Source organism: Halichoeres trimaculatus, unplaced genomic scaffold (assembly GCF_033239565.1).
Source record: "Halichoeres trimaculatus isolate MK-OKI-2021-1 unplaced genomic scaffold, fHalTri1.1 fHalTri1_scaffold_11, whole genome shotgun sequence".
Classification (NCBI taxonomy): Eukaryota; Metazoa; Chordata; class Actinopteri; order Labriformes; family Labridae; genus Halichoeres; species Halichoeres trimaculatus.
The window spans coordinates 12,694,942-12,722,446 of NW_027437189.1; the positions used below are offsets into that span (position 1 = coordinate 12,694,942).

General features: G+C 41.7%; 1 protein-coding gene and 2 long non-coding RNA genes across 4 annotated transcripts; 1 reads left to right on the plus strand and 2 right to left on the minus strand.

Moving 5' to 3' along the window:
• The first annotated feature begins 5,636 nt into the window (after positions 1-5,636).
• On the plus strand, positions 5,637-27,284 carry col2a1a (collagen, type II, alpha 1a). Its single transcript, XM_074681470.1, has 54 exons — positions 5,637-6,015; positions 7,824-8,030; positions 9,141-9,157; positions 9,305-9,337; positions 10,022-10,054; positions 10,216-10,269; positions 10,632-10,724; positions 11,116-11,193; positions 12,293-12,337; positions 12,477-12,530; positions 12,712-12,765; positions 13,044-13,097; positions 13,208-13,261; positions 13,351-13,404; positions 13,498-13,542; positions 13,663-13,716; positions 13,868-13,912; positions 14,023-14,076; positions 14,319-14,417; positions 14,530-14,574; positions 14,685-14,783; positions 14,872-14,925; positions 15,039-15,146; positions 15,246-15,299; positions 15,387-15,485; positions 15,621-15,674; positions 15,996-16,094; positions 16,305-16,358; positions 16,455-16,508; positions 16,621-16,674; positions 16,889-16,942; positions 18,168-18,212; positions 18,382-18,480; positions 19,245-19,352; positions 19,469-19,522; positions 19,626-19,679; positions 19,786-19,839; positions 20,132-20,185; positions 20,272-20,379; positions 20,488-20,541; positions 21,647-21,700; positions 21,791-21,952; positions 22,082-22,189; positions 22,339-22,446; positions 22,551-22,604; positions 22,707-22,814; positions 22,894-22,947; positions 23,078-23,185; positions 23,271-23,324; positions 23,878-23,985; positions 24,071-24,359; positions 24,962-25,149; positions 25,242-25,484; positions 25,591-27,284. The coding sequence occupies exons 1-54, from the start codon at positions 5,922-5,924 to the stop codon at positions 25,735-25,737; spliced, it is 4,464 nt and encodes a 1,487-aa protein (XP_074537571.1). The 5' UTR covers positions 5,637-5,921; the 3' UTR covers positions 25,738-27,284.
• On the minus strand, positions 12,877-14,589 carry LOC141799276 (uncharacterized). The gene is made up of 3 exons (XR_012599238.1): positions 14,287-14,589; positions 13,469-13,585; positions 12,877-13,241 (listed from the first exon to the last, which is right to left on the minus strand). It is a non-coding gene; the product is annotated as an uncharacterized LOC141799276 (long non-coding RNA).
• Positions 18,078-24,011, minus strand: LOC141799277 (uncharacterized). 2 transcript variants are annotated; one of them, XR_012599240.1, is made up of 3 exons: positions 22,546-24,011; positions 21,761-22,435; positions 18,078-18,198 (listed from the first exon to the last, which is right to left on the minus strand). It is a non-coding gene; the product is annotated as an uncharacterized LOC141799277 (long non-coding RNA). The 2 variants fall into 2 exon arrangements; XR_012599239.1 differs by lacking the exon at positions 18,078-18,198 and adding an exon at positions 19,153-20,374.
• Positions 27,285-27,505: the final 221 nt, after the last annotated feature.

A 27,505-nucleotide genomic window follows, 5' to 3' on the forward strand; every position in this document is an offset into this window, starting at 1 on the left:
TAAACACTGGTATAACAATAAAATTAAGAACATCACCTTGCTGTTGAAATTTTGCTTGTTGGTTATACAATATTTGTTTCTGCCTGTTTTATAGGATATCTTTCATGATCTGCACATGACCCACACCAGATTACCTTTAAATGGTGCTTAATTTCACGTCAGTGATTTAATCCAACCACGAGCTAGTGTAAATCATCTGTCTTTGTATAGCTTAGTTTGCCAAATGATGTAAAAAGACTTTCTCATGTTCTCACCAGAGAAGCCTTTTACTGCTGTAAAATGGTGACACCACCTGGTGATTTTCTTGCACTGATGCTTTTAAATTGACGGTCTTTTCCTCTAGGTGGCGTGCTTGGTCCAGGACCCTCGGTGCAGTCTCTGTTCTCTGACTCTGTTGTTCTATTTAGAGGACACATCACAGTTGGGTGTCTAAGATCCTTCCTTTCCAAAAGTCTGTTTTTTTCTTGGCAGCTTTCCCCGTCCTTCAGACACTATTTATTTTATAATTTTTGATCTTTGGAGTCTGAGGCTTGGCTTCCTGTCTTTGATGTTTGCTGCTGTGTGAGACTCTTTTTAGTGAAACACTGGCTGACTGTGATAGGGAATTTATAACTGACAAGAAAATCTCTTGGAAATTTGATTCTTTGTCTCAAATAAATAACTTTAAATCTGCTTTCTTCCAACTGTGATCTAGATGGTACATCTGAAGGCCATGAAGAATCCCAGTGATTAACCACGATGTCCAAACTTAGTTTCACTGCACACTTTCTTGCATTTTTTAGTATTTAATTGTTATTCATTTAGTTATTGTTCTACACTCTGGTGTGTGACTTGATATAATCCATTCCCTGATAAACTAGGACACACTAGGTCCTGGTGGTCTTCTCTACATTTCTAGGTGTGTGACTTCAATGCAATACCTCTGCCGGTTGTACCTTCTCTGTTTTCAGGCGAAAATGTTTTCCATTCCTGGGCCAATGAATGCCACCTTTGTCCCTTCATCCTCCATCTTGTGTGAGAAAGCCCCCCTTGCTGCACTCACCAAGCCTGCACAAACTTAACCTCTTCCCCCCTCCACCTCACACAGGAAAAGAAACATACCGAGTCTGGTGCTTTGATTCAAGCTCAGTAATCTGGAGGTCTGGATAAAGCCCTATCTCAGGGGCCACTTTGCACAACCAATTTTGGGGGGACTTCTGGAAGGAAGAGGTGCAACAGCTGTTCACATTCACTGAAACAGTGACTAACAAGATAAATATATATATATATATATATTGAATGATAAAACTAACATTAGAAACAAACAGCTTCTAAGAACCTAAAAAAGATGGCTAAAATGTTGGCTTGGTATCTTTCATTCAAAACTATCATCGTAATTAAGGTTTATGTCAGAAAATTCACGCTAACAAACATGATGGGAAATACTCATTAGTCAAAAAGCAATCTTAAACACAAGTTCACGTGACTAGCCTGCCCTGTTCACATTAAACCAATCACACTCAAATTTTCTTAGGACTGTTTACTTAATAAACCAAAAGAGCCGAAGGCCCTCCGAGCTCACCTCTACTCATCTACCACGTCCCAGTTATGTTGAACTGAAAGTTTTATCACTGGAATGACAATGTGTCTGTAACACCTTGATTTAACCTACTTCCAGTTTTAGTAAATCACCAAATCCGCTTAAACACCATACCTGAGACAACCTGAAGCGTGAGTTTTAAGAACTGGTTTAATGCATTGCTCATATCAAAGGATAAGAGCTATTATCCTGGTGCCACCCGGGGTGAAAGAAATTTCTCGTCTCTAAATTGGCCCTCACTCACACAGAGACATACACACACTGGAGAACAAGAGAGAACAATAAGTCTATCTATCTATCTATCTATCTATCTATCTATCTATCTATCTATCTATCTATCTATCTATCTATCTATCTATCTATCTATCTATCTATCTATCTATCTATCTATCTATCTATTGTTTGTCATTTCTGTGAATAAGCCGCAAGTTTAGTCATTAGTTCATTGCATAAGTCTTAACATGCAAAAAAGGTGTTACCCTCAAGCATCTTTCCACACAACTCAATTAGACTTTTTTTCTAAATCTGTCTGGACTGGTTAATTGCTCCCTGGTTAGCCTTGACTTTGCCTAACAAATGGAAATGTGTTAAGCATAAGATCAACCAATGAACAACCAGTTTTCTGAAATAGCTCAAAAGTGTACCTCAGGAACCATTAACTTGTAAGTATGTAGACACTTTCCTCTGTACAGACAGTGGCAATACATTTCCTGTAGAAGGACAATAAAGATCTATCACACTTGTGGACCATGTTCTCAATCATCAGCTTACAATGGTCAAGGTTTGTTGAAAGATACAGCCAAAATTTGGGAGAACAACTGTGTCCTCAATCATTCAGACTTTTTGTGGACAGAGAAGATATTTGTTGATGTGGATGAGAATTTGTGGCCAAACATACAGGAAACATACGGAGGTGTAGGAAGACTACACTGCACTGAATGAAAGCGAAAATGTGAATTTTGTCCAGTCTCTTGTAATCTATCTCCACACACAAAGATGTAACTGACAATTTATAATAACTATCATCAAAACTTTAGCCATAGTTTACATTAGAATGTTCTTCCAGTGTAAACTGTTATACTGACAACATGACAAAGCACTTTGACTGTCCTGTCCATACACAATGACATGAGGACTCATCATTCTGATACACTGACATATTCACTGACACAGACATTTACTTTTGAGGGATGACAGATTTTGAGAAAGAGACTGGCTTTTTTATGTAATCCATGGTGTTTTGCTATTTGTATGAAGTGTTTTGAGAAATGCACTTAATGTTTTGCAAATGGCGTGGATGATTCAAGAAATGTACCAAAGCAACTGAGAAAAACTGTTTTTTTTCAGGGATGTAATAAGCATCATAGCCTGATGGGGGCACTAGCATGACTACTCAGTCTTATTGGGTTGCTCATTAAATCAAAGTATTTAACGTGTGAAAATAAGTTTCATTTGAACCTTAAAGCTTGATTTGATCTAGTTTGTAATACAGTAACAATGTGTCTGTCCTCTTCTTTTCCTTAATTTCAGCATGAACCAGTTTTTCTTTTCATGAGGGACAGAACACATTGTGGACACTGCCAGCCTTCAGGACCTATCTATTTTCTCCTCTCTCTTAGGCTAGTGCTGACTACCCTGCTGTCCCTGGTTTGTGTGTACATAGAGGACCAAAGCCACCCCTCCCCTGCGATGACTGGACTGAAACCTAGACACCCTTTAGACCCCTGGAGCCTCTGTGCACCTATACAGTTGTGAAAGGTCAGCCCCCCGCCAATTACCAATCTCTGTCCGTCACTGCCATCTCTTCCCCTTCCTTCAAACCAACCCCCCTCCTCCTTCATCCTCCTCATGTCCACACCCTTCCTCACCCACCAACCCCCATCCTCACCATGCAGCTATCCCACTGCCCTGCCATCTCGCAGCATTCCGCGGGCCGTGCACACAGAGGCCTATTGTGTGTTCTGGGAGACGGTAGAAGGCAGCATACAGTCAGAGCGCTCGAGAAAAAGGATGTGTAGAGCTCCAATGAGCTCAGTAGTCCTGTTGTACATTGATAGACCTGTAGTTAAAGTTTTCACGCTATTTGGTGACACTACTGCAACATGGCTTTGGAGAGAGCAATGTTGATTGATGCTTTCAGCGCGGCCCTGTTTTGATATTACCACCTGGATTTTAGGACTGTAGGCTATAAAAAGGGGAAGTCATATCTGAAGCTCCTTTTAAATGATTGCAGTTTCTGTTTTCCCTCCTGACAAGGCCCAATCAACACTTTTCAACATATCTGTGATTACAAAGTAGCTGCAGCTTTTGTATCAATCTGTTTGATAGACTTGCTTTTTTGCCAGGACAAAACTTTTCTAATACATGTTCCAACAGTATTTATTTTTATTTTTTTTTAAAGTAAAGCCCCTTCAGACAAACTGCAAATTTAACTTTCTTTTCGATGCCCAAGCAACCATGACTTGACCTGACACAGCAAACTAGAAGCAGTGTTAGTGCCATTGTATACTCCCTTTATTGTCCAAAGGCCACAGATTATTGATTCAGCTGGGTAGCTGACTGTTTGAATTCCTGAAATGTTTTCGTTGGTGGATTTGTGGTGTCCCTTTTGCTGAAATCTAAAGATACAACTAGACTAGACTCAGCTATCTTTTAAGCACAGGTCACTGCCACTGCTTTTATTGTAATCTAATTTCAATACACTAAACAATTCGTGGACTTCATGCATTAGAACTTACATGAGGATGGCTTGTGCAAATCTTTCTTTCCTGCATGTGGAATGAGGGGAGCTCCCTAGAAGTCATGACCCTGGAATTACTGTGCCCCTCTCATGACAAAGACCCCCTTTCAATCTCTCTCACCTGGGCAATCTAGAAAGAGGTGCATGATAAAGATCACACAGACGTTTCATCTCTCTGCTGGCTCAACTTCACAATAGCTAATTCTGTCATAGGTGTGCTATTTTGTCAGGAGCTGTGCTGTGAACTTCAATAAATCCTTTGCCAGGCCTCCATAGTAGTAAACCAGGAATGATTTAATGATATGAACAGAATACACAATAATTAACCATGGAATGAGAAAAAAAAAAAAACTGAGATTCATCTTTAGGGGGATTTCCTTTTATCCAAACAACAGCAGGATTCCTTTTAAAAGGATCTCACAACCTCCTGCGAGTGGTCTTCGTCTAAACAGACAAGACTCTCTAAAGACTGCTAAGTGAATGTGACATAACTGCCCTCTTGATTGGTCAGCTCAAGTCTTTCAGGTTGCCCAAGAAAGTACGGATTATTCTATAATCCAAAAGATTAGACTGAAGCAAACAACACTCCTCAGGCAGTGTTGGGGTGTTGCGCCTCATTTTCCAACAAACGTTTATAAGCATTTATTTTCTAACCCCCTTTAATATATTAAAGAAAGTCACAAAGCAACAAGAGGAAGACAGTTATCCTTTGAGCGCATTTATTCTAATATAACCTGATGAGTTAAATATAGAATTTTCAATTATTAACCTGTTTTGTTTTGTGATTAAGGTCATACTGAAATGTCACCTCTGCTTCCAAAGAGGGACTGAACCAGAAGATTGTAAAGACTGAGAATAGACCAGATCTTTGGGGGAATTTAAGAACATTCAAATATAAGTCAAAGTTTGTGTTATTATAAGCTCCCAGGTGCCCTGTAAAAGGTAAATCTAATTTTATAATCTACACTGTAACTTCAAAGTGAATTTATGTTTAATGTGGACCTTAGTCTCTATGAGGTTACCCTTACTAAAGGTATTTTGAATCACATGTTGGCCATTTCAACACAGAAAGAGCCGTGAACCTCATCTAAAGTTCTTCATCCCTTTTTCAGTCAACTCTGGGATTTCTTTTTGGCATATGGTCAAGTCACAGCGTGACCTCTGTTCTGCTACTTGTAGTTCCTTCTTTAATGTGAAAGTGAAGGTGCATCTCTTGGGCAGGCCAGGCCAAGCAGGTCAAGGGAGGAAGGAGGGCTTGAGTTAAAAAAAATCCCTGGGAGAGTAGATGCTGCTGATTTGAGGGGAGGGAGACAAGGTTCGGGTTTCACCCTGACAGGGGGTCTGGGGGAAGGACTGGTATTTTGGAATATACGAAGATCCATACAAGGCACAGTGGACATAAAACCGCGGTGCTTGCCCTGACGCGGTGGGTGCAGAGTGCCAGCTGGGGCCCCGCGTTGGATTCCACTTAGATTTTGGAGGGTTTGACTGCATGGTGCCATAAGTCTCTGGGAACACACACTTGCCACTCCACTGACTGAAGCCTGGTCTCAACCATCACTTCACTTCTCACCCAAGCTAGTGCATGTCTAATATTTAGACATGTTCAGCTTTGTGGACTCAAGGACTGTTCTGCTACTTGTAGCATCCCAAGTTGTTTTACTATCCGTGGTCAGGTGTCAGGAAGAAGATGACCGTAAGTTGCAGTTTTTGTGATACTTTTTACTTGCAAAACAATGTTGAATGTTACTCTGATGGTGTTTTCTGTGTTGCACTTCTAATTTATGTGACACTACAAAGAATAGTGAAAAAAATATGCCATTTGTGTCAAATCAGACAGCATATCTATGTAAGGCTGGGATGCAGCTTTTCTTTTTGTACCACACTCTCTTTAATCTGCTCTTCCTGGTAATCTTTTCTTGTTAAGTTAGGGAATAATTTGTAGTGTAAACGAGAATAACATTAAGCAGGCTGTAAGTTGTCTTTACAAATGAGACAGTTCACCTCTGTGTTAAGATAGATGGGGCTGTCAAGGCACATCTGTGTGGGATGGAGGACCAGGTGAACAAGTGCCTGTTTGTCCTCACCTGCAGGGTTCTGCAGCTCAGCCTTACTGCTGCTGTTTGCCAAATGCAACATATTAATTCCTCAAAGGGCTTTCTTTCTTCTCCATGTAGCAGCAGAATGACACATACAGATTGTCAGAGAAATTAGGAATTTCTGAAAAAATTAGTGAGGCATGACTTTTAAAAACTATGTGAACCTCAACCAACAGGATTTGTGCAGAGGCACTTTCAGGATTGTCATGATGTGACATGATCAGGTCAGACAGGACTTGACCCCAGACTAGCAGGCTCAAAGGGTAGCAAGAAAGGAGCAGGACAAGGGACAGGGTGAGCAGCAGGGGGTCAACAGATGAGGGTTGTTGAGCTGTATTTATAGAAAGTTGGTTTTGACTGCTCAACATTTTCTACTTTTAATTTCCTTTCTACCGGAGCATTAATCAGCTCTTAGTTAAACCAATAAACTGTGAAAGGAAATAAACTGAGGTGAAGTAGAAAGCAAAGATTTCAGTTCCTAAGCAGCTAAACTCATTCCAGATCAGGCTATGTAAGCAGCTTTGTAACGTGTACGTGCTAAGTATCACTTTCACTAATCTGCATTAAAAACAAACAGCAGCAGTGAGAAGAGGCAGGCCTAAACTGTACACATTCAACAAATCATCCATTCTTATTCTACCAACGTGTTTGCGCTGGCCCTTGACACAGCTATGGGATCCAGATGGAGAAATTTAGAAAGGACCCCGTGTTGACTTAAGGCAGCAGCTTGTCAATTGGGCACAGTATCCCAGTAAGAGAGGTTCATTCATACCAGGAGGAGAGCAGGCCTGCAGGTTAAATATACTCAGCCAGTGACGTGAAATACCTCAGCCAGAGCCTCAGACACAACAGTTAACTGTGGCTGGTGTTTACATTGCATTTAAAGCCATGGTAAAATTCAAATTATGATAACTTGAAGCTTTCCTCACCTGCCTGTGGAGGTATTCTGACACATTTTGAGCAGTTGTGTGCTACAGATACTGATTTATACCAGTGTACCTTAGGGGTCAAAGCTGCACCTGTTCACCGGCACCGTACACATGAGAACACTGACTTCCTGTTTATCAGAATTATGCAGTCAAACTTCTTTCATTCTTGTGTTATACTTATTTAATCTTTATGTTACTGCCTTTATACATGGCAGGATGTCACAGGGTGTTTTGAGCTTTTAATTGATACAAGATGTCTTTCTTTCTTTTATGCACTTCCCCTTCATTAACTAAACCCTGCCCCTCCATCTTACCCCCACACTGCAATCACTCCTCCTTTTTCCTCGCCCTGCCCCTTGACCCCCTTTTCATCCTCTCACTCCAACAACACTGTAATAACTTTCCCTCAACTTTCATGACTTCTAATTGCTGTTCCCAACCCCTCCTTGCCATGCGCCCCCTGCTGGCCACCACAGAGGAAGCAGGCGGCTGCATCCAGGACGGCCATCAGTATAATGATAAGGATGTGTGGAAGCCCGAGCCATGTCGTATCTGTGTGTGCGACAGTGGAGCGGTTCTGTGTGATGAGATAATCTGCGAGGAGATCAAAGAATGTGCCAACCCTATCATCCCATCTGGAGAGTGCTGTCCCATCTGCCCTGCTGATGCCAGTGCCCCCATTGGTTGTAATTTATTTATTCACATACCCATAAATAAATTACTCTATTAGCTTGCATTTATCTCACCCTGGCTGACACTTTTGAATTGGAAAGTACCTCGGGATCTTTAAAACTGACCCATCAGGGATTCAGTTAACAGTGATGATAGATTTAAGATTTGATTTTATTGCTTTTGGCTGTATTGAGAAAATTTTGTCTCATGCTTTGATTTAAAGTCAATAAATGTATTTGATCCATATTAGATCCTGAGGTTGCACAATTCCAAAGTGTCTCTTAACATATTTGGATGGAAACCAGATAAGCAACATGATCAGGACAATCTTATTCCCAATGAAGGTTTGCTTCACAAGGAATGAGATGGAACCTGGCATGTGTTTCTGGTTCTCACCCATATCAGTGCAAACACTTCTGCTTATTGTCACCAGATACTGAGACAAAACTGCATTCGTAATCTTTTAAGGTCTTCAAAAATACAAAGTGGGACCTCTCTTTTATTGGTTGTAGATGGAACTGCCAAAGGTTTAAGGTCATATAAAGAGCCACTGTGCTCCTGTGGTGCCTGCAGAAAACCTTTTCATAATATTTGCAACTTGCTGATTGGTGCCAACCAAAGTGGAACAAGCTGTCAAACATAAAATTGAGGGGTCTAGTGTGACTGACTGGACTTTTAAAAAAACTCAACATGTTCGGCTTAGGTTAAGGATTATGCATCTGAATCAGTAGTTTCTAAAAATCCTCACAGTATACATCTTCAGATACAACAATAAAAGCTCAAGCTAAGCTTTTGGATGTTTATTTGGCTTCAGCTTTGAAAATGGCTTAAACTGACTTCCCTTACTTTTGCTTTACTCACATTTGCTTAATGATTACATCTAAGTACTTGACTCAGTCAATGCTTGCTTCTGCTTCATCCCTCTTAGAAAAACATCTCATGTTAATCAGAATCTGGATGGGTTCTTTGCCTTTGGGTTTAGTAAATAGTATTTGATCACATTAGTATGTTTAGATTTCTATTCTGGTCATTTACCCAGGAGTCACAGGAGTCTTAAATTTTCACCATTTCTAATTTGTGTTTTTCTTTTGCCCCTCTTCAAACATCCATCCCAACATCAGAGACGATTGGTGCTAAGGTGAGGCACTGCGCTGTGGTATAACAAGATTTTCCTTCAACAGTAACAACATAAAATCATGAAAAAAGTCATTTTCATTCTCAAAGTGTTTTCCAGTTCAGAGTTTCAGTCCTCTGATAGTATTTCTTTTTCTTTTTTGAAAATCAGGGCCAGAAAGGTGAACCAGGAGAGATCGCAGATGTAAGTATGAATCCTCTTTTGTTTATGAAACTGAAGTAATGCTACTCTGTTTTTGTATAGGAGTCTTTCTCTCAAAACAGCCTGATACTCATAATAATTATTGGTCTGAGGCAGGGAGTGGAAACTAATGACCCTGTAAGCCCTCGTTGCTTTTACTCAGACTTAATATTCACAGAACTTTGGGGAAGTTTAAATGTTAAACTCTGCACTCTTGTGATAATAATTCTCTTCTCTACTGTACTCATTCAACTCATGATCCTGTTCTTTTAATTTGGATTTTTCAGTAGTTTCAAACATTTCTAAAGGGACAATTACTCGCTGATAAGACTGGCTACTTTTCTCATTAATCCCTCATTGGACTTTTTATGTGAAAACCCTGCATTCCTGGGACATAATGAACCCAATCAAATCCTCTTAGATCCTCTCAGCAACTTTGCTGCAAGTGCACATGTCAGGTGGATAAAGTCAGCCAAACCAGAGGTTAAGGGGAGGTGATGTTTTTAGCAAAACCTGTGCTGTCAAATGAAATCCTCGTCACATTGTGTTGTTTTTTAGCTTAATGTCTGACATCTACAAAGTTGGAATGTTCTGGACACAACATGATAGATTAGTCCTGTTATAAAAAGTCATGAATGAAAAAAGGCATGGAGAGCTGACAAAGGCCTTGTTTTCTGCTTTGTGCAGGTTGTAGGACCACAAGGACCACCAGGCCCTATGGTAAATAACACATTTTTTTATTATTTGATTGAAATTAAAAAAAATAAAAGTTAAAAAAAAGTTTAATCACTTCATGACTATAATTCTTCATTTAAGATGTGCATGATTAGGTTGTTTACTGATGCACTGCATCTGCATTAAGCAATATCTTTTTTCTGCAGGGCCCCTCAGGAGAGCAGGGACCACGTGGAGAAGCTGGCGCTAAGGGTGATAAGGTAAGGGACAACACACTATCTGAAAAACTCTCTTACAACCAGTCTACTCAGTACACGGCTTATAGGAAGCTGCCACATTGATGGGGTCATCTGATTTCAGCACTGGGCCTCTGATTACCTCAACTCATACAACAGCAGCATACATCTTTATGTTAATCAAATTGGGTCTTTGAACAGTTTGAAATTTAATGTAACAGTTTAAGAAAGAAAATTCACTGCAGTAGTATCTTAAAAACAGAGTGAATGCTAGTTTAAATGTGGAACATGCTTCTCTCTCTTTCAGTTTTCTGACTCTGAATCATCTGAAGTTTTCCTGATGACAGATTACTGAGAGTTTTAAACCCTTTCTCTCTTTTCCCAAGGGAAATCCTGGACCTCGAGGAAGAGATGGAGAGCCTGGCATTCCTGGTAACCCCGGACCCCCTGGCCCACCTGGACCAGCAGGACTTGGAGGGGTTAGTCTGAAACATATAAGTGACCAAATCCAGCTTTTCTTACTTAAAACTTACATCAAAGTTCTCCTCCTCCTCTACCTCTACATAGTGATAGTATTGGTTGTCTAACAGGAAGGAAGAGGCTCACATACTGTATGTAAAGCTGCCTTTAAGTGCCTCAATCAAAGGAAACAGACCATTATCAGTGTTTTGGTGTCTGTGAAATCACTACAGATGAAAAATATTGCCTCACATCAGTTGGAAGCAGCTGCAGGCACTTTTGTTCTCATGTTTTTTCTGTGTTTCTTTTTAGCTAATCCTGTCTCATTGCTGCTTCATGTATGAGTCCACTCTGCTCAGGCAGGATGAACACCTTGAACTGACCCTGTCTGTTTGTTTCGTGTTTTTACAGAACTTTGCTGCTCAGATGGCTGGAGGTTTTGATGAGAAGTCTGGAGGCGCTCAGATGGGTGTGATGCAAGGACCAATGGCAAGTAGAGCTTTTGATTGTGGGTTTACCAGACAGTGGGGGCGTATTTGGTGTGCTAAGACTTTAAAATCTACAATGATACAATTTCATCAATATCATCTCACTCATTTCAGAGTTGAGTGTAAAAATGATAACAATACTGCCACCTTGTGGTTTGGTGATAGAAACATCCTTTAAACCAACGAAGACCAAACTGAAATTCTAATAATAAAGAAAAAACAAACTGAAGAAAGAAATGATGAGCACCCTTGGAAATATGGCTCCCCACATAAAGTCAGAAGTATAACTGAGGGTGTTATCTCTGATTTTAAACTGAATTTTGAAAGACTTATCAGCAACATTACTTGGATAAGTTTCTATCATTTAAGAATAATTGCGAGAGTGAGACCCAACCTCTCTTTGGAAGATGCTAAAACACTGACTTTTTCAACAGAAATGTTATTTACCAAGATCAGGAAGAGAGGACATGTCACACTGCCTTATCTTCTTTGCACAGTCTACCTGTGACATTAAGGATTGCTTTAAAAAATATTTTACTTGTTTTTAAAGCATAGAAAGGTTAAGCACCTTTATATCTGACAGATTATCTGTCAGTGTGTGTTCCAAACTCATGCTGGCTTGTTACAGGTGGTAAACACTTAGACGATGCAGCTTTTCAAACCTTAACACCAAAGAGCTTCACATCCTGAAATAGCTTAAATCAGCTCCCTAACCCCTTTTATTTTTTAACTGTTTTTTTTCTTTACTGTTTCATTTTTATCTGTTCATTCATTTTTGAAAGTTTCTTATATGGGAGGCGTTTTGAGCTGCATTTAACATTATGAAAGGTGATTATGAATAAAGTTTTTATTAGTCATCGTTATTATTAAAGCAGACAAACACCAGAACAGAATATCAGCTGACCTTTTGACATAACTCTTACTGGTGTATTTATGAGTTATGATTTTAGTAAAATCCAACAAAGATTTAGCAAAGGTCTTACCAGACAATTGTAAAATATTAATGTCAAAACATTTCCTTTAAACCTTCAGAACCCAAAACAGAGTTTGGTTTCATGCTTTTCTCATATTTGTTTAAATGTCTTGTGTTCCTCTTACAGGGTCCCATGGGTCCTCGTGGTCCCCCTGGACCTTCTGGAGCTCCTGTAAGTACAATGATCACCTCACTTCAACACTAAGTTATTGATTTTATCATAAATAGCTAATTTTATTACAATGCCAAAAGAACTGTTGACATTTATTAAAAGGGATTAATACCATATTATGGTGTTTGTATCTGTGTAGGGACCACAAGGTTTCCAAGGTGGACCTGGAGAAGCTGGAGAGCCTGGACCAGCTGTGAGTACATGCATGAGTCAGACCTTGTACTGATCTGGTCAAAATAAACTGGATATTTCAGCCTTTACAGACAACTTTCATAGAAATACTAATTATTGGATGTATTTAAAGGTAATATCTGGAAAAATGTACAAATTAACTGTAGGAAATAATGTATTTTTTGTTTTGCTCCTCATAACAGGGAGCACTGGGACCTCGTGGACCACCTGGGCCTTCTGGAAAACCTGGAAGTGATGTAAGTGGCAAGGTTTAATCCTCAATTACAATCCACTGTCCATCAAAACAAAATATTATGACTTTTTCTGCTTCACAACATTGTCAAAATGAATTTAATTAGCTCCCAAGACTCTTAACGGTATCTCCCACCAGGGGGCACTGCTCCTCTGTTAATGCTACTGGAGAAAACGATGACTTCACAAAACAAAAGTCACACGGATATTTCTTCACCCGTTAAGGGCAGCGCCTGTGTATGTTCCCTAAATAGACAATATTTTATTTCCTGTGTGGTTTTAGGGTGAGGCTGGCAAACCTGGCAAAGCTGGTGAGCGTGGACCTGCAGGGCCTCAGGTGAGCAAACACAAAGCTGCTTCATCCTCCACTTCCCCCTTTGATGCATCACATGTCTACAGAGCTGAGTTGAGCAGTCCTCAAGCAAAGGTTTTGTGCTTGTGTTGCAGGGAGCTCGTGGATTCCCTGGAACTCCTGGTCTTCCTGGAATCAAAGGACACAGAGTACGTGAATTCACCCTCACTGTATGGTAGAATATAACACACCAAGAGGTAGCTTCTTATTCAAATGAATGATGTCTCTTTTTTTGTAGGGCCATCCTGGTCTGGATGGAGCTAAGGGAGAAAATGGTGCTGCAGGAGCCAAAGTGAGACCACTTTATGTATCTTTGAATGATAAGTAGAAAATTATGAAGGACTTGTTCCACTTACGTATTTGGTCTTGTCTCTGTTCCACTCAGGGTGAAGCTGGTTCTGCTGGAGAGAATGGTGCACCTGGACCCATGGTGAGTTTGCTGAACTTTCCTACAATGTGTTGTTTTCCTAGCACTGAAAAGAAGTAGAGTGACTTCAGTAGATAAATTGACTTCAGTTGATAGACTAACCAAATGCAACTTTTGTCATAGGGCCCACGTGGTCTGCCTGGTGAGAGGGGACGTCCTGGAGCTGCTGGAGCCGCTGTGAGTAACCAACTCATTTCTTTGTCTGACCACTGATACACTTAAAGTTTCCGAAATGTGTTTGTTACAACTTTGAATCTTCCAGGAACTTATTTTATTATGACTTCATAATGGTGCAAACAACTGACTGCCTTCAATTTTTCCTCTTCAGGGTGCCCGTGGAAATGATGGTCTGCCTGGTCCTGCTGGTCCACCTGTGAGTATCATAGCCCTCACTTTGCACCAAATTCATATGCATTTAACTAGTTCTTCCTTTGAAGCTGTTGAGATATGAAGCCTAACATGCTGTTTTTCTTTTCTTTACAGGGGCCTGTTGGTCCTGCTGGAGCTCCCGGTTTCCCAGGATCTCCAGGAGCCAAGGTTTGTTTAGATCCACTCATCACTTAAAACCAGTATTTTCCTGCACCATATGACGCCCAATTCTAGAGAAATAAGTTAAAATATTAATTTAAATGTCTATCTTCTGACTTTGGTGGCATCAATTAAGACTGGACAGAGCAGATGCAAAACACATTTTACAAATCTTACTTTCAGCAGTAGGTTGATGATGGCAGATTACTTTTTCCTCACCTGTTACTGACAGACTTATTGTGTCCTCTTAGGGAGAAGCTGGTCCCACTGGAGCACGTGGAGCTGAAGGACAGCAGGGACCCCGTGGAGAGGCTGGTACCCCAGGATCTCCTGGACCTGCTGGAGCATCGGTTCGTTTGTCAACACTTACTTTCATTCACTCACTCATACAGCAGTACAGTCATTCTGTGATGATTGTTTGCACATTTAAATAATTGAACTCCTTCTCATCTGCCTCCACAGGGTAACCCTGGTACTGATGGTATCCCTGGAGCTAAAGGATCTGCTGTAAGTCATCTCAGCTGTTTCAAGCTCATCTAGTACCTTGTGATTCTCTGTAATTCATGAAATTGCTCTTTTACTGTATTCTGATCTTCTCTTGTCTCTGTTTCTTGAAGGGTGGTCCTGGTATTGCTGGAGCCCCTGGATTCCCAGGCCCTCGTGGCCCACCTGGACCTCAGGGAGCTACAGGACCTTTGGGACCAAAAGGACAGTCTGTAAGTCATTTTGAGATCATTTTCAACTTTTTCAGACTCTGATAGTTGCTTGATGAGCCTCTGACCTTTTTTTGTTTGTCATATTTAGGGAGACCCTGGTCTTCCTGGATTCAAAGGTGAAGCTGGACCCAAGGGAGAGCTTGTGAGTTGCTTAGTTTTATTATTATTGGAGATTTCAAATCAGAGACTTAGACTATCTAAGCATAAAGTAAAACATAATTCACAACATAACTTGCGTTTCCCTTATTATATTAGGGCCCTGCCGGCCCTCAAGGTGCCCCCGGCCCCGCTGGAGAGGAAGGAAAGAGAGGTGCCAGAGGAGAGCCTGGAGCTGCTGGACCACTCGGACCCCCAGGAGAGAGAGTATGTCCTCAGGATGAACAAAAATACCAATGAATGATCTGAACAATCTTATGAAGAAATGCAAAATCTCATCAAACCTATTTCTGTGATTCTCTCCAGGGAGCTCCTGGCAACCGTGGTTTCCCAGGTCAGGATGGTCTTGCTGGTGCTAAGGTGGGTCTTGTATAAAACTGCCTTCAGTAAACTGGTGTCTGCTCACAGTTTGAGATTTTAAGCCTTACCTCTTGCTGTCTTCTGCAGGGTGCCCCCGGTGACCGTGGTGTTCCTGGTGCTGCTGGGCCTAAAGGTGCAACTGGAGACCCTGGACGCACAGGAGAGTCTGGTCTCCCAGGAGCTAGAGTGAGTCCTCCAACCTCCATAAAAGTGTTGATCATTCACAACCTCATCATTACAAATGGAAACTTATTGGTTTTGTGCATCTTCATGGTTTCTCTTGAGACATTGGTGATCTCTAAATGTGTGTGTCTCTCATAGGGTCTTACTGGTCGTCCCGGAGATGCTGGTCCTCAAGGAAAAGTTGGGCCTGCCGTAAGTACAAAATTGAGACCTAGGTATCTTTTTATTACAGACTTTGGAAAGGCTTCTGTGTTTCCATTTTCGGAAAAAAAAAGATCTTAATCACTGATGGTAGCTCAGTAGATTAACAGATTGATATTTTTGTTACACTCTTCAAATCAGTTTATACATACTTTTTTCAAAACTGTAACTTTTTTTCTATATTTGAGTAAAATAATGTTAGTGTAAAAACCACAGCAACACAATAGTCACCACACGTTTCAGTTTCTTATTTCACGTCAGTAACCTTTAGCTTTCTGTGCTGATTTGATTTTTACTTTGTGCCACTGACAGGGTGCTGCTGGTGAAGATGGTCGCCCTGGCCCACCCGGTCCTCAGGGAGCCCGTGGACAACCTGGAGTGATGGGATTCCCTGGACCAAAGGGAGCCAATGTGAGTTTTTATCATCATAAAGCTCAAAGGAAACTCTCAGGGTGTTTTTACTTTCACAACATAAATTCAGTGGGGCTTAACACAAGTCCTACAAAGGACAAATTAGTCACGATGTATTACACTAGTCAAATATCACTATAGTCATAAGCCTTGTTTATCCTGAATCATAAGACAGGGAATCTGAACGTCATGTATCGTGATTTCTTTTAGGGTGAGGGTGGAAAACCAGGAGAGAAGGGTCTTGTGGGTCGCCCTGGTCTGAGAGTGAGTACATTTTTTTCAAACCTCGCAAATGGATTAATCATTCCTGTCTATAAGTCACTGTTTCTCAATATGTAAATACACTCTTCTGATAAACAGGGTCTGGCTGGAAAAGATGGTGAGACTGGTCCTGCTGGACCTTCTGGCCCTGCTGTAAGTATTAAGGATGAAATTACATGACAGAAAAATGTCCTACAATAATAGTTTACAGACATTATACCTGCTTTTGTCCTTGTGTGATCACCTGTGTTTGTTTCTGTCATAGGGACCTGCTGGAGAGAGAGGAGAGCAAGGACAGCCTGGACCTCCTGGCTTCCAGGTGAGTTTATTTTCTCCTCAAACTCAAAATGCACCAGTCTGGAAAGTTATGATAATAAGACACAAGCCTGATTATTTTAGATATGAGAACAAGCTTCGTTCAGGGTACATCGTTTGAAAACCTGAGTCACTTGGTAAACAGCAGGTTTATAAATAATGACAGAGTCTATTTTTACAGATATGATGTAATTAATCCCTTTGCTCTTGTTGAACAGGGTCTGCCTGGACCATCTGGTTCCCCAGGAGAGGGTGGAAAACCTGGAGACCAGGTGAGTGTTTACTTGCTACATGGGGTTTGTTACATCTTTAGGTCCATTGTTGTGGACTAACCTCTCAGCAATGTGGATGCAAACTTCAAGTGTCAGTAAAGTCAGGGCATCTGTGCAAATAAAGGAAGTAAAAGATAAGCTATAGTAACTCTGCAAAGAAGAAACTCTGCATTATAAAAATAGAGCCAAGCATCAGTAGCTTAAACTTAGTAGCCCTGTTTCCTAAGGAACTTAATTCACTGCTAGTCTCTGAAGCAGAAGAATCCACATGAACGTCCTCAGTGCTAATGCTAAAGGTTACTCACCAACTCCCTGCTCCTTCAGGTGTTCATTGTTAGAGCCTAGTCAATGCACTGATCCTGACTCTATTTTTATTCTATTTGTTGACTGAAATTCTGTTTTACACACACATTTACTCCCTGCCTCATGAGTTTTAGTGGTTTTTATGAAGTGACTTCGATATCAATGTATTAAAAGAGTCAGAAACATTTCAATTGCTTTTACATCAGTTTGGCTGATTATTGGTCAAATGAATGATACTTTAAAATCATCACCATCATTCATATAAATCATGTTATAATGTGTAGAATAACAGCTTTTAGTGTAGTTTGTGACATACATCATAACATAACCTAATTCATTTCTTTATTCCATGGATTAACTCCTTCTAAAAACATGTTACTTGCAGACTTTAGTGTGTGGAATAATGTTATTATTATCCAATGGTTGTAATTTATCAAAAGCAAAAAGCAACATCAATGAAAACAATGTAATATTGGCATCATATTTTAGCAATCAGCTGACCTGCTCTTTGATATCAGCATCAGCATCTGTCACTGGAAGAACAATATTGGTCAACAACAAATGACTGTGCAACTCTTTCAAAATTCATGACAAAGCAAACCAAAAGCACAATAAACACTTGATTTCTCACATGATAATTATCCTTTTCTAGCAGATTTATAAAAATCCTCAATCTCCTCCGCAGCATGCAATAACTTTTGACATATGGGATCAATACTGTTTTTAGTCCTAAGATGAAACATTGTCGATCTTGCATGGCCTGACAGTGGTGGGTCAGTAGTGAAGTTTATCTTGAGTTCAGCTCTGCGAGTGGTCAGGGGGAATTGTAGAAGCCCATTTAAATGAATGCTCAATAGAAGTTTTGAAGTGTGTACTTGCCTCAAAGGCAGGAATAACACTGGTTCATCTTCTTTCTCTGCAGGGTGTTCCTGGAGAGGGTGGAGCTCCTGGTGCTGTTGGACCAAGAGTGAGTTTTTCATCTTTTTGTCATTTCCAACCATAAAGCACAATGCAGAACAAACTTTCTCAAATGTATGTGTTGCTCATGATGTTAGCATTCTAGTTGTTTTTATATGAGTAATTTCTACTGTTGGTCATTTCTTCTTTTAATCTGGTGACTTTCCATCTCCTAACAGGGCGAGCGTGGATTCCCTGGTGAGAGGGGTGGTGCTGGAGCTCAGGGTCTTCAGGGACCTCGTGGACTTCCTGGAACACCTGGATCCGATGGACCCAAGGTACATAGATTGGTCTAAATTTTCTTTTGTGTTAAAATTCAAAGTGCTGGCAGGAATCTTAATCAGCAGCACATGCACCCCTAAAGGAGCTGTACATAGATTTAAATGGAATAAATTTCCACAATAAAGAAACTGTTACCTCATATTTTCACTGGAATTTTTCCTTTTTTTGTGAAATGATAAAATGTAGAGCCAGGGTGATGCTTTTTAATTGTTTTCTACTGGATTCTGAGCATGTTGACAAGCAGTTGCTCACCCAGCCCAGCACAGTCTGTTAGACAAAACAATGTCTTAACACAAAATATATGTTTTTGTTAGGATTAGACCAACAAGATAGTGTGTTAACTTGTCAGCTTCATTTATGCTGGAAAGCAGTTTTTGTTTCTTTGGGAAAGAGCTGCTTCTTTCTGATTTCAGTTTGGACTTAGAGCCAAGCAAAGCTAACCATCTGCTTACTGCCGCTAATCTTTACAGCGTAGATATCAAACTATTATGGATGTTCTTTAATCCTTGCCAAAATACTCCTTGAAATGTCAAACTATTGACGCTTCTTTTCCATCTGTTTCTCAGTGGACATATTAAAAGTCTGAAACTTCAGTCAGTTTCAAGTTATTTGAAAATGATGATGTACATAGGATGAATAATTCAATTTAAGTATGATTTGGTCTGTAAGAATCTTCACAGGATGATGCATGCACAGAAAGAAACCCATTACATGGCCTTAGCACTTCAAAGAGAAGCTAATTATAATCTACTTTATGCAGGGAGCCATTGGACCAGCTGGTGCTGCTGGACCTCAGGGACCCCCCGGTCTGCAGGGTATGCCTGGAGAGAGAGGAACTGGTGGTATCCCAGGAGCAAAGGGAGACAGAGTGAGCACCAGATTTTTGTTATCTTTAAAACAGAATTTTATTTTAATACCTGAATGTTTGTCATGGACTGTGGTTTTGTGCTGGCTTAAGACACGGATGTCCTTTTTCTCCAACAGGGTGACAATGGACAGAAAGGACCTGAGGGAGCTCCTGGAAAGGACGGTGGTAGAGTAAGTTCAATATAAACTGTGTGATCTGATGTAAAGGAGTTGATTCTCTTATTCTCTCTATTCTCTGTTTCAACTTATATTTGATGCACTTTACTTTTCTCAGGGTTTGACTGGTCCCATTGGACCTCCTGGCCCAGCTGGACCTAACGGTGCAAAGGTAGGGCCCATTTAGATTGACATAAACACTGTACATCAGTGTATGTATTTACATGTATCAACTTTGTTTTGCCATTTTGACTGTTTTTTTTTTTTGTCTTATCCAGGGTGAGACAGGACCTTCTGGACCTACTGGTGCTGCTGGTGCTCGTGGTGCCCCTGTACGTACCTCCTTTGGTTGATTGGTTCTTGTACAGCCATACTCTTGCTCACAAATTACTGAGTTAATAACAGAGCTTAATTTGGAGTAAACACGATCCAGTAGTCTTGTCTTTGGTAAAGTCTCATGCATGTCTTGTGTTGAAGCGATTGTGATATGTTTGTGATAAAGCAGTGAGTGAAGTGTGATAACTGGATTGCACCACATAGTTTTCATTTAGGACCTGTAGTGTCCCTGTTTTCTAAAAAGGATAAATATAAAAGCTTTTTAAAAGTCTCTCTGTCCTCTTGCAGGGTGACCGTGGTGAGGTCGGCCCTCCTGGACCTGCTGGTTTTGCCGGACCTCCTGTAAGAAGAACCACCACAATACTTTTGCTCTCATTAAACTACTTTAAACACTTGGCTGATGTTTCCTTTCATTTCAAATCATCCAGGGTGCAGATGGTCAGCCTGGTGCTAAGGGAGAGCTTGGTGAGAGTGGACAGAAGGGAGACAGTGGTGCTCCTGGACCTCAGGGACCATCTGGTGCTCCTGGACCTGTGGTGGGTATCAAAAGAAGATCCTTTCACCAGATCTGTTTCTGGATCTTCATCATGTTGTGAAGTTCCTATGTCTTAATACAATGACTGACTGTTGATCCTCTTGTCCAGGGACCTACTGGTGTGTCTGGACCTAAAGGTGCTCGTGGTGCTCAGGGAGCTCCCGTAAGTAACTCCAACTATTTCTCCTTCTTTCTCATTTTAACATGAGTGGCTTGAAAATATTACATAGCATAAAACTTGCAGACTATACACAGTACATTACATAAATTTAGAAACTGAGGACACCAGTTAGGTAACAGAGAAAGTATTTTGATGTTCCACTGGTCGAATGTGCTGTTGTTGAGAAATCCACGTGTTTATTTTCCCTTTTGGTTGCACAAACAAGCTGTCTGAGGGGATAAACTTTAGTATAAATAAACTCTGAGTTGTGCAGTATTTTCAGTGTTGTTAAGTTGACTGAGCAACTGAGTCAATGAAAAGGACTCCCTGAACTTACTGGACCTGACACGCCAATCCCAGAGTTACATACACAACTTAAAGTGACAGTCATTCTGATTAGGAAGACTAATTTACACAGATAGAGGTTTGTGAAGTCATTAAAGAGCAATTACCTATCTAAAGAAATGTTTCTTCATATAATTAAATATATTGATCAATATAGCGCCTAACATATAGCAGAGTGAGATTCTTCTGACATTAATTGTTGTTCATACGACCTGATCTCAGACACTGTTCACTGTGTCATGGGCTCAACAGGCTCAAAGGAGTTGGTTTGTGATTGATCTTTTTTTCAAAATTAACGTTCCAAAGAAAAAAAAGTATCATAAATCAGACTAATCAAGATTAATGGCACAAGCAGCGCTGCTATATACTTTTTTCATTGAAGCTCTATTCACAGCACACATTTTGACAGCCTCATGTTGTTTAAGTGACTCAGTAAAGCACCAACCTGAGCCAGCATGCACAACATGAGCAGCAAGAAGCTAAATGTCATTCAGCCATCATGAATCTACCTTTCCTAGACCTCAGGATGCTAATCCAAACATTGTAGTGATTTATTGTTTGCTTTTAAGAAAATTAAAAGTAACATAACACTTTTCTTTAATTTAACCTTGATGTCAGGCCTTAGACCAGACTGCCTTGAATTAAGATGCAGTATGTATTTCTGCTGAATGCCTCAGGTATTGACTGAGTTATGGACTGATTATAACAAAAAGTTTCACACATTGGGTTTGTTTATGTTAACTGAACTCTTTGTCTCCTGCAGGGTGCCACTGGTTTCCCCGGTGCTGCTGGCAGAGTTGGATCTCCTGGTCCTAATGTGAGCTTTTCATCAGCTTAATTTCCCAAAGGAGCCATTATGTATTTGGTGTGTTCTTACCTGCTTAAATGCCACCTCTTCTCATCTCAGGGTAACCCAGGTGCTGCTGGCCCTGCTGGCCCCGCTGGCAAAGATGGACCAAAGGGTGCTCGTGGTGATGCAGGTCCCCCCGGACGACAGGGAGACGCTGGGCTCCGTGGACCCGCTGGGCAACAGGGAGAGAAAGGAGAGCCTGGAGAGGATGGACCACCTGTGAGTTTAAATTTGCAACCCATCGATGATCTAAACAAGCCCCTTATGGACATATGGTTGCACACTTTGGATTCATCTGGCACAGGAAGAAGAGATCTTGGTTAAGTGTTCTGTTTCCTGACTCTGTAGGGTGCTGATGGGCCTTCAGGTCCTCAGGGTCTGGCTGGATCTCGTGGTATTGTTGGTTTGCCCGGTCAGCGTGGAGAGAGAGGTTTCCCTGGTCTTCCTGGACCATCTGTGAGTGCTGTTTCACAATGAGAGCTTCATCTTGCTCTAAGTTTTCAAGATAGCACTTAGACATGATCTTTAAAAAGAGTGTATTTCATTACTCTTGTGACAGTGCAGTCCTTTTAAATGTATGGCATTAAATAAACTTTTGTTCTTAGGGAGAACCTGGCAAACAAGGAGCATCTGGTTCTTCTGGCGACCGTGGACCCCCTGGACCTGTAGGACCCCCTGGACTGACTGGACCTGCTGGAGAGCCTGGTAGAGAGGTCAGAGCAGCACAGTTCAGAATGACAGCGTGTCAGGGCATCAGTGCTGTTACATTTGCTTCTTGCTGTAGAGCATGTCAGTGAAACGTGTTTCTGTACCTCAGGGTAACCCTGGATCAGATGGACCTCCTGGTAGAGACGGATCTACTGGAGTCAAGGTGAGAGACATCAGCAGGAGAAAACTGTATCAAAGAAACTGCAAACCTTTAGTTATCAGAAACTGTTCCTAAGCTGCGTCATCACTTTGTGTCCTCCTGTAGGGAGAGCGTGGTAACACCGGCCCTGCTGGAGCTCCAGGAGCACCTGGTTCCCCTGGTGCCCCCGGACCTGTTGGGCCCCTTGGCAAGCAGGGAGACAGAGGAGAGGCTGTGAGTGTCTGATGCAGGAAAAAAGTATTTTATTGTACATGTTTTTTAGAAGGGCTCACACTGTCTTTTCTGACTTTAGGGAGCTCAAGGACCTGGAGGACCCCCTGGACCTGCTGGTGCCAGAGGCATGGCTGTGAGTACTTGACTCTCCAACCGCAGGAACATCATTAAGTTTTTTATTAGATTCTAATTAGATTTCAGTAATTAAAAGTGCTGCTCATGTGCTGCCATGCATTCTAAAACATGTCAAACCTTCAATCCAGGGACCTCAAGGACCACGTGGAGACAAGGGAGAGGCTGGTGAGACTGGAGAGAGAGGACAGAAAGGTCACCGCGGCTTCACTGGTCTGCAGGGTCTTCCTGGACCTCCTGTAAGTAACCAACTAACATCTAACATCTCACTTTCTTTCCGTCATGTGTCCCCTCTCTGATCTGTGATCTCTCTGGTCCTGACAGGGTCCCGCTGGAGATGCTGGAGCTTCCGGACCTGCTGGAACAAGCGGAGCCAAGGTGAGAAATTTGAGCAGAAGAGAAGGAAAAGATCATTTTGAATTTCAATCCAGGAGATATAACATCCAAGATTTGTGATGGTAATGAAGGGCACAGGTTAGTCCTCTTGAAATTCTCCAATCACCCGACGAAGATAGGGACAGGAAAGGCCACTCTTTCTAATTACCCACCGCGATGATAAGATGGCCAGCTGAGGCTTTTTGTAATTACTCTCTGCAAGGGAGACAAGCAGACTGACAGGAGGGACTGTGAATAGTGAAAATACTCCTGTTGAGATCGTAAATGGACTTTTATATCTTCTCTTGATAAGCTGAGCCCTGTTCATGAGTAGAGAAAAGGAAGGAAATGTCTCCATACAAACATTCTTCATGCATGTGGGGGCAGAGAGCCGTGTGTGACGGGGTGATGGAGGGAAACAGTTCGAGTATTTTAAATGCTTTAACAGATATTTGTTGATCCAGCCTCCTTTAAAAAGCAGTATTATCTTCTTTTTAATTAAAACACAAGATAAAGAGATCCATATGGTTTACATGAAATTTCCATGTTTCTGTAGGGACCACCTGGACCAACTGGACCTGCTGGCAAAGATGGAGCTAATGGACTTGCTGGCCCCATAGGACCCCCCGGACCTCGTGGTCGTTCTGGAGAATCTGGTCCTCCTGTATGTGGCATTGAAAAAAAAAACAAAACAAAACTCAACTGACTTCTCAGTTTCAGGCTGACTGATGTGTTTCTCCCTCTGTCAGGGTCCTCCTGGTAACGCCGGACCCCCTGGCCCTCCTGGACCCCCTGGCCCTGGTATCGACATGTCCGCTTTCGCTGGTCTGGGTCAGACCGAGAAGTCCCCTGATCCTCTCAGGTACATGAGGGCTGATGAGGCCTCCAGCTCCCTGAGGCAGCACGATGTGGAGGTGGACTCCACTCTGAAGTCCCTCAACAGCCAGATTGAAAACCTGCGCAGCCCCGACGGCAGCCAGAAGAACCCCGCTCGTACCTGCAGAGACCTGAAACTGTGCCACCCTGAGTGGAAGAGCGGTATGTGGGGCGAAATGACGAAAAAGAAAAGACTGCAGATTTTTGCCCAGAAAAATGTTATCTTAACACATTTAAAGTGGCTATGAAATTCTACATTTAATTTGAATCGGCAATTGAGGTTAAAATAAGAAAAATGAAGCATAATCGACTTTAAATCCTTTAGGCTTTGTATATCACACATTTAACATGGCAGAATAAAAGATGACTGCATCATGGCTGTTGGTAGCACTCTGTGACAGAATTAGACAGGCTTATACTGGTTTAAGTGTGCTACTTTTACTTTAATGTGTACTTTTCTCTCTCAATTTAATGAGTATGTATGTAAACATTTTCAGCCTCACTGAGGATGTGTTAGAGAGTCTTTCTTTCGACTCAGGACAGGACGTAAAAAACAATAACCAAGTCTTTGGACCAGGACATAAATGTCATTACCACTTTGAATAAGATCAGTCCTCTGTTGTCTCTAAAGAAATCCAGCCCTCCAGCGTAGAGCAGCTTTTCTTTCTGGAGTGTTTGAACAGACTTTCCACTGAATTTGATAGATCAAAAAGGGTTTGCCTTCGCAGAGTTGTATTAACCTAAACTGTCTTTAATGTCCTCAGGTGACTACTGGGTTGATCCCAACATTGGCAGCACAGCTGATGCCATCAAAGTCTTCTGTAACATGGAGACTGGCGAGACCTGCGTCTACCCAACCATCGCTAAGGTACCACAGAAGAACTGGTGGACCAGCAAGAGCAAGGACCGCAAACACGTCTGGTTCGGAGAGACCATGAACGGAGGATTCCACGTGAGTGCACTTTTTCAAAACAACATTAGCTGTGATAGATTCAACATCAGAGTTTTCTCATTGCTTCTTTTCGTTTTTATATGATCTTACAGTTCAGCTACGCTCAGGACGGCCCTGCAGCCAGCGCTGCCAGTGTCCAGCTGACCTTCTTGAGGCTTCTCTCTAACGAAGCTTCCCAGAACCTCACTTACCACTGCAAGAACAGCATCGCCTACCTGGACCAGGCCACAGGCAACCTGAAGAAGGCTGTGCTGCTGCAGGGCTCAAACGACGTGGAGATCCGCGCAGAGGGCAACAGTCGCTTCACATACAGCGTGTCTGAGGATGGCTGCAAGGTGAGAACAGCACAAAACATCAACTGGGAGCCTTCCCTCTTTATGTCTGTCAGTTAAGTGTTTCATTGGACTGCTGCTGACATATTTCTTTCATCTCAACCTCCAGAAACACACAGGCCGGTGGGGCAAGACTGTCTTCCAGTACAAAACACAGAAAACCTCCCGTCTGCCAATCGTGGACATTGCTCCTATGGACATCGGAGCAGCGGATCAGGAGTTCGGAGTGGATGTAGGAGCAGTCTGCTTCTTGTAAAGTGGAATATCAAAATGGCCCCCCAAAAACACAGGAAATAAATAAACTCAATCACGAAACACTACACACACTCACACTATCACAATAAAAGAAGACTGGAAATTAGAAAAGAAAATCGATACTTTTTCTCTTACAACGAAGTGCTCTCCAAGTCGTACTCCCTGGATGTTAGCACTGAAGGGCACCTGCAATATCCGTACACCACACCAGCATTCTCTGTCAACCTGCTTCCTGAGATCCAGTCATGTTTCCCATGGCCCAACGTTGACGGGAATGAGTCCGAGCCAGGAGGAAGAGGGACCAAGCGAACAAGTTATGGAGAACAGAAACATGACTTGATGTCACTTATTTATTGTCTAACCTGAATGGGCAGAGTTGAGGTAGGACTGGACAGGTTCACTTTGTAAGTAAAACAAGCCCCCCTTTTTTTCCACTACAGTACAGCTGCACAGCCTCTGTCCCAGTCCTACTCCACCTCCCTCCCTGTCTCCCTCCTGACACACAAACACAGCATTTGAATCAGTGCAGACTAACCAATATTCTCAGTAAGTAAAATCACATCCAGGTGCTTCAGGCCTGTCCATCATGAGCCAGAGCAAAACCTTTACTGTGTATTATAAATCCTTGGTTCTATTGTTGTAAAAGTCTGTTTATAAACAACCAGATGGTTTATATATATTTCCACATTATGTGTGTACATGTGTCTATATGCACACCAACACTTTTTGGAAAGTGAGGTCACATTTGGGATGTGTGTTTCAGTTGACTGCCCATCAGAGGAAGGCCCAGTTCTCATCCAAAAATTAGTTTTAAAGAAGTTGATGAAAGTTAATTCTGCTTTTTGTTACTGTAGTCATCCAGATTGTTTAAAGCTACCTCACGCTGACAAACATAAGTGAAAAGTTCAAATCTGAGCTGAACAGAAATTAGCTTTCAGGTGGATCTGGGGCTGTCTTTGCTTTGGGTTGCTCTCTCTTCAGAAGGTGCTATGAGTTATGAATTCAGTTTCCCCAAAACTCCCCCGATCCCATCCCCTTATTCCCACTAGCCTCACACCACACACTCACACTCCACCCTGCAGGAGGGGTGCAGTCGGGTTCAGACGGGGAGACAGGGGCTACTTAGAGGCCTCCTCTGGAGTCCAAACACACCAAGCGTGGGACTCAGAGGACGGCCGCTGAAAACCAACCAGGGTGGGATGTCTGTGTGTGTGTGAGGGCGTGTACATTTTTTGAACTAATTTTATTATGATCATTTTTGTTTTTATTTTGTTACACTTCTAATTGATGTAAATTGGAAAATAAAAGGAAAAGCGAATGAAGAATGAAGTTGATTTTTAATTGAGTTTTGAATAAAAACAGAAATGGCGTGGGACGTGTTTCCTCTTCCAACAGAACCATCGTGTGTGGTTATGTTTTTGTTTGTAATATTTGTGATTCACAAGGTCAGTTACTCTGAACTGTGAGTGCATCGTCTGTGTGTATGAGTGTGTGAAAGCTTAAGACTGTGATAAAAGTGTGTGTTTTGATGAGGTCATCTCATAACAAAGGAGCTTACGTACTGTATTTGTTTCAGGGTGGGGCTGGGCATAGTGGGGTCCTGTCTGTCTGAACTTTTAGGCATAAATAAAGAACTTTTTTGTCAACTTTGAATCAAGAATTTTTTAGAGTAAAAGTCTGAGCAGCTGCATCAACTTTGACCTTATTTTCCCTTTGTTTTTTCTTTAGTCATGACAGCTTCACTGAACCCCTCACAGCAGCAAATTCTT

What these genes read in the sequence shown, in the direction of transcription:
- col2a1a (XM_074681470.1), top strand. Translation starts at nt 5,922, where the DNA reads ATGTTCAGCTTTGTGGACTCAAGGACTGTTCTGCTACTTGTAGCATCC. An exon ending in ATGGTCTTGCTGGTGCTAAG is followed by an intron (nt 15,300 to 15,386) that starts GTGGGTCTTGTA and finishes TGTCTTCTGCAG; the next exon opens with GGTGCCCCCGGTGACCGTGG. An exon ending in CTGGAGAGCCTGGTAGAGAG is followed by an intron (nt 22,447 to 22,550) that starts GTCAGAGCAGCA and finishes TCTGTACCTCAG; the next exon opens with GGTAACCCTGGATCAGATGG.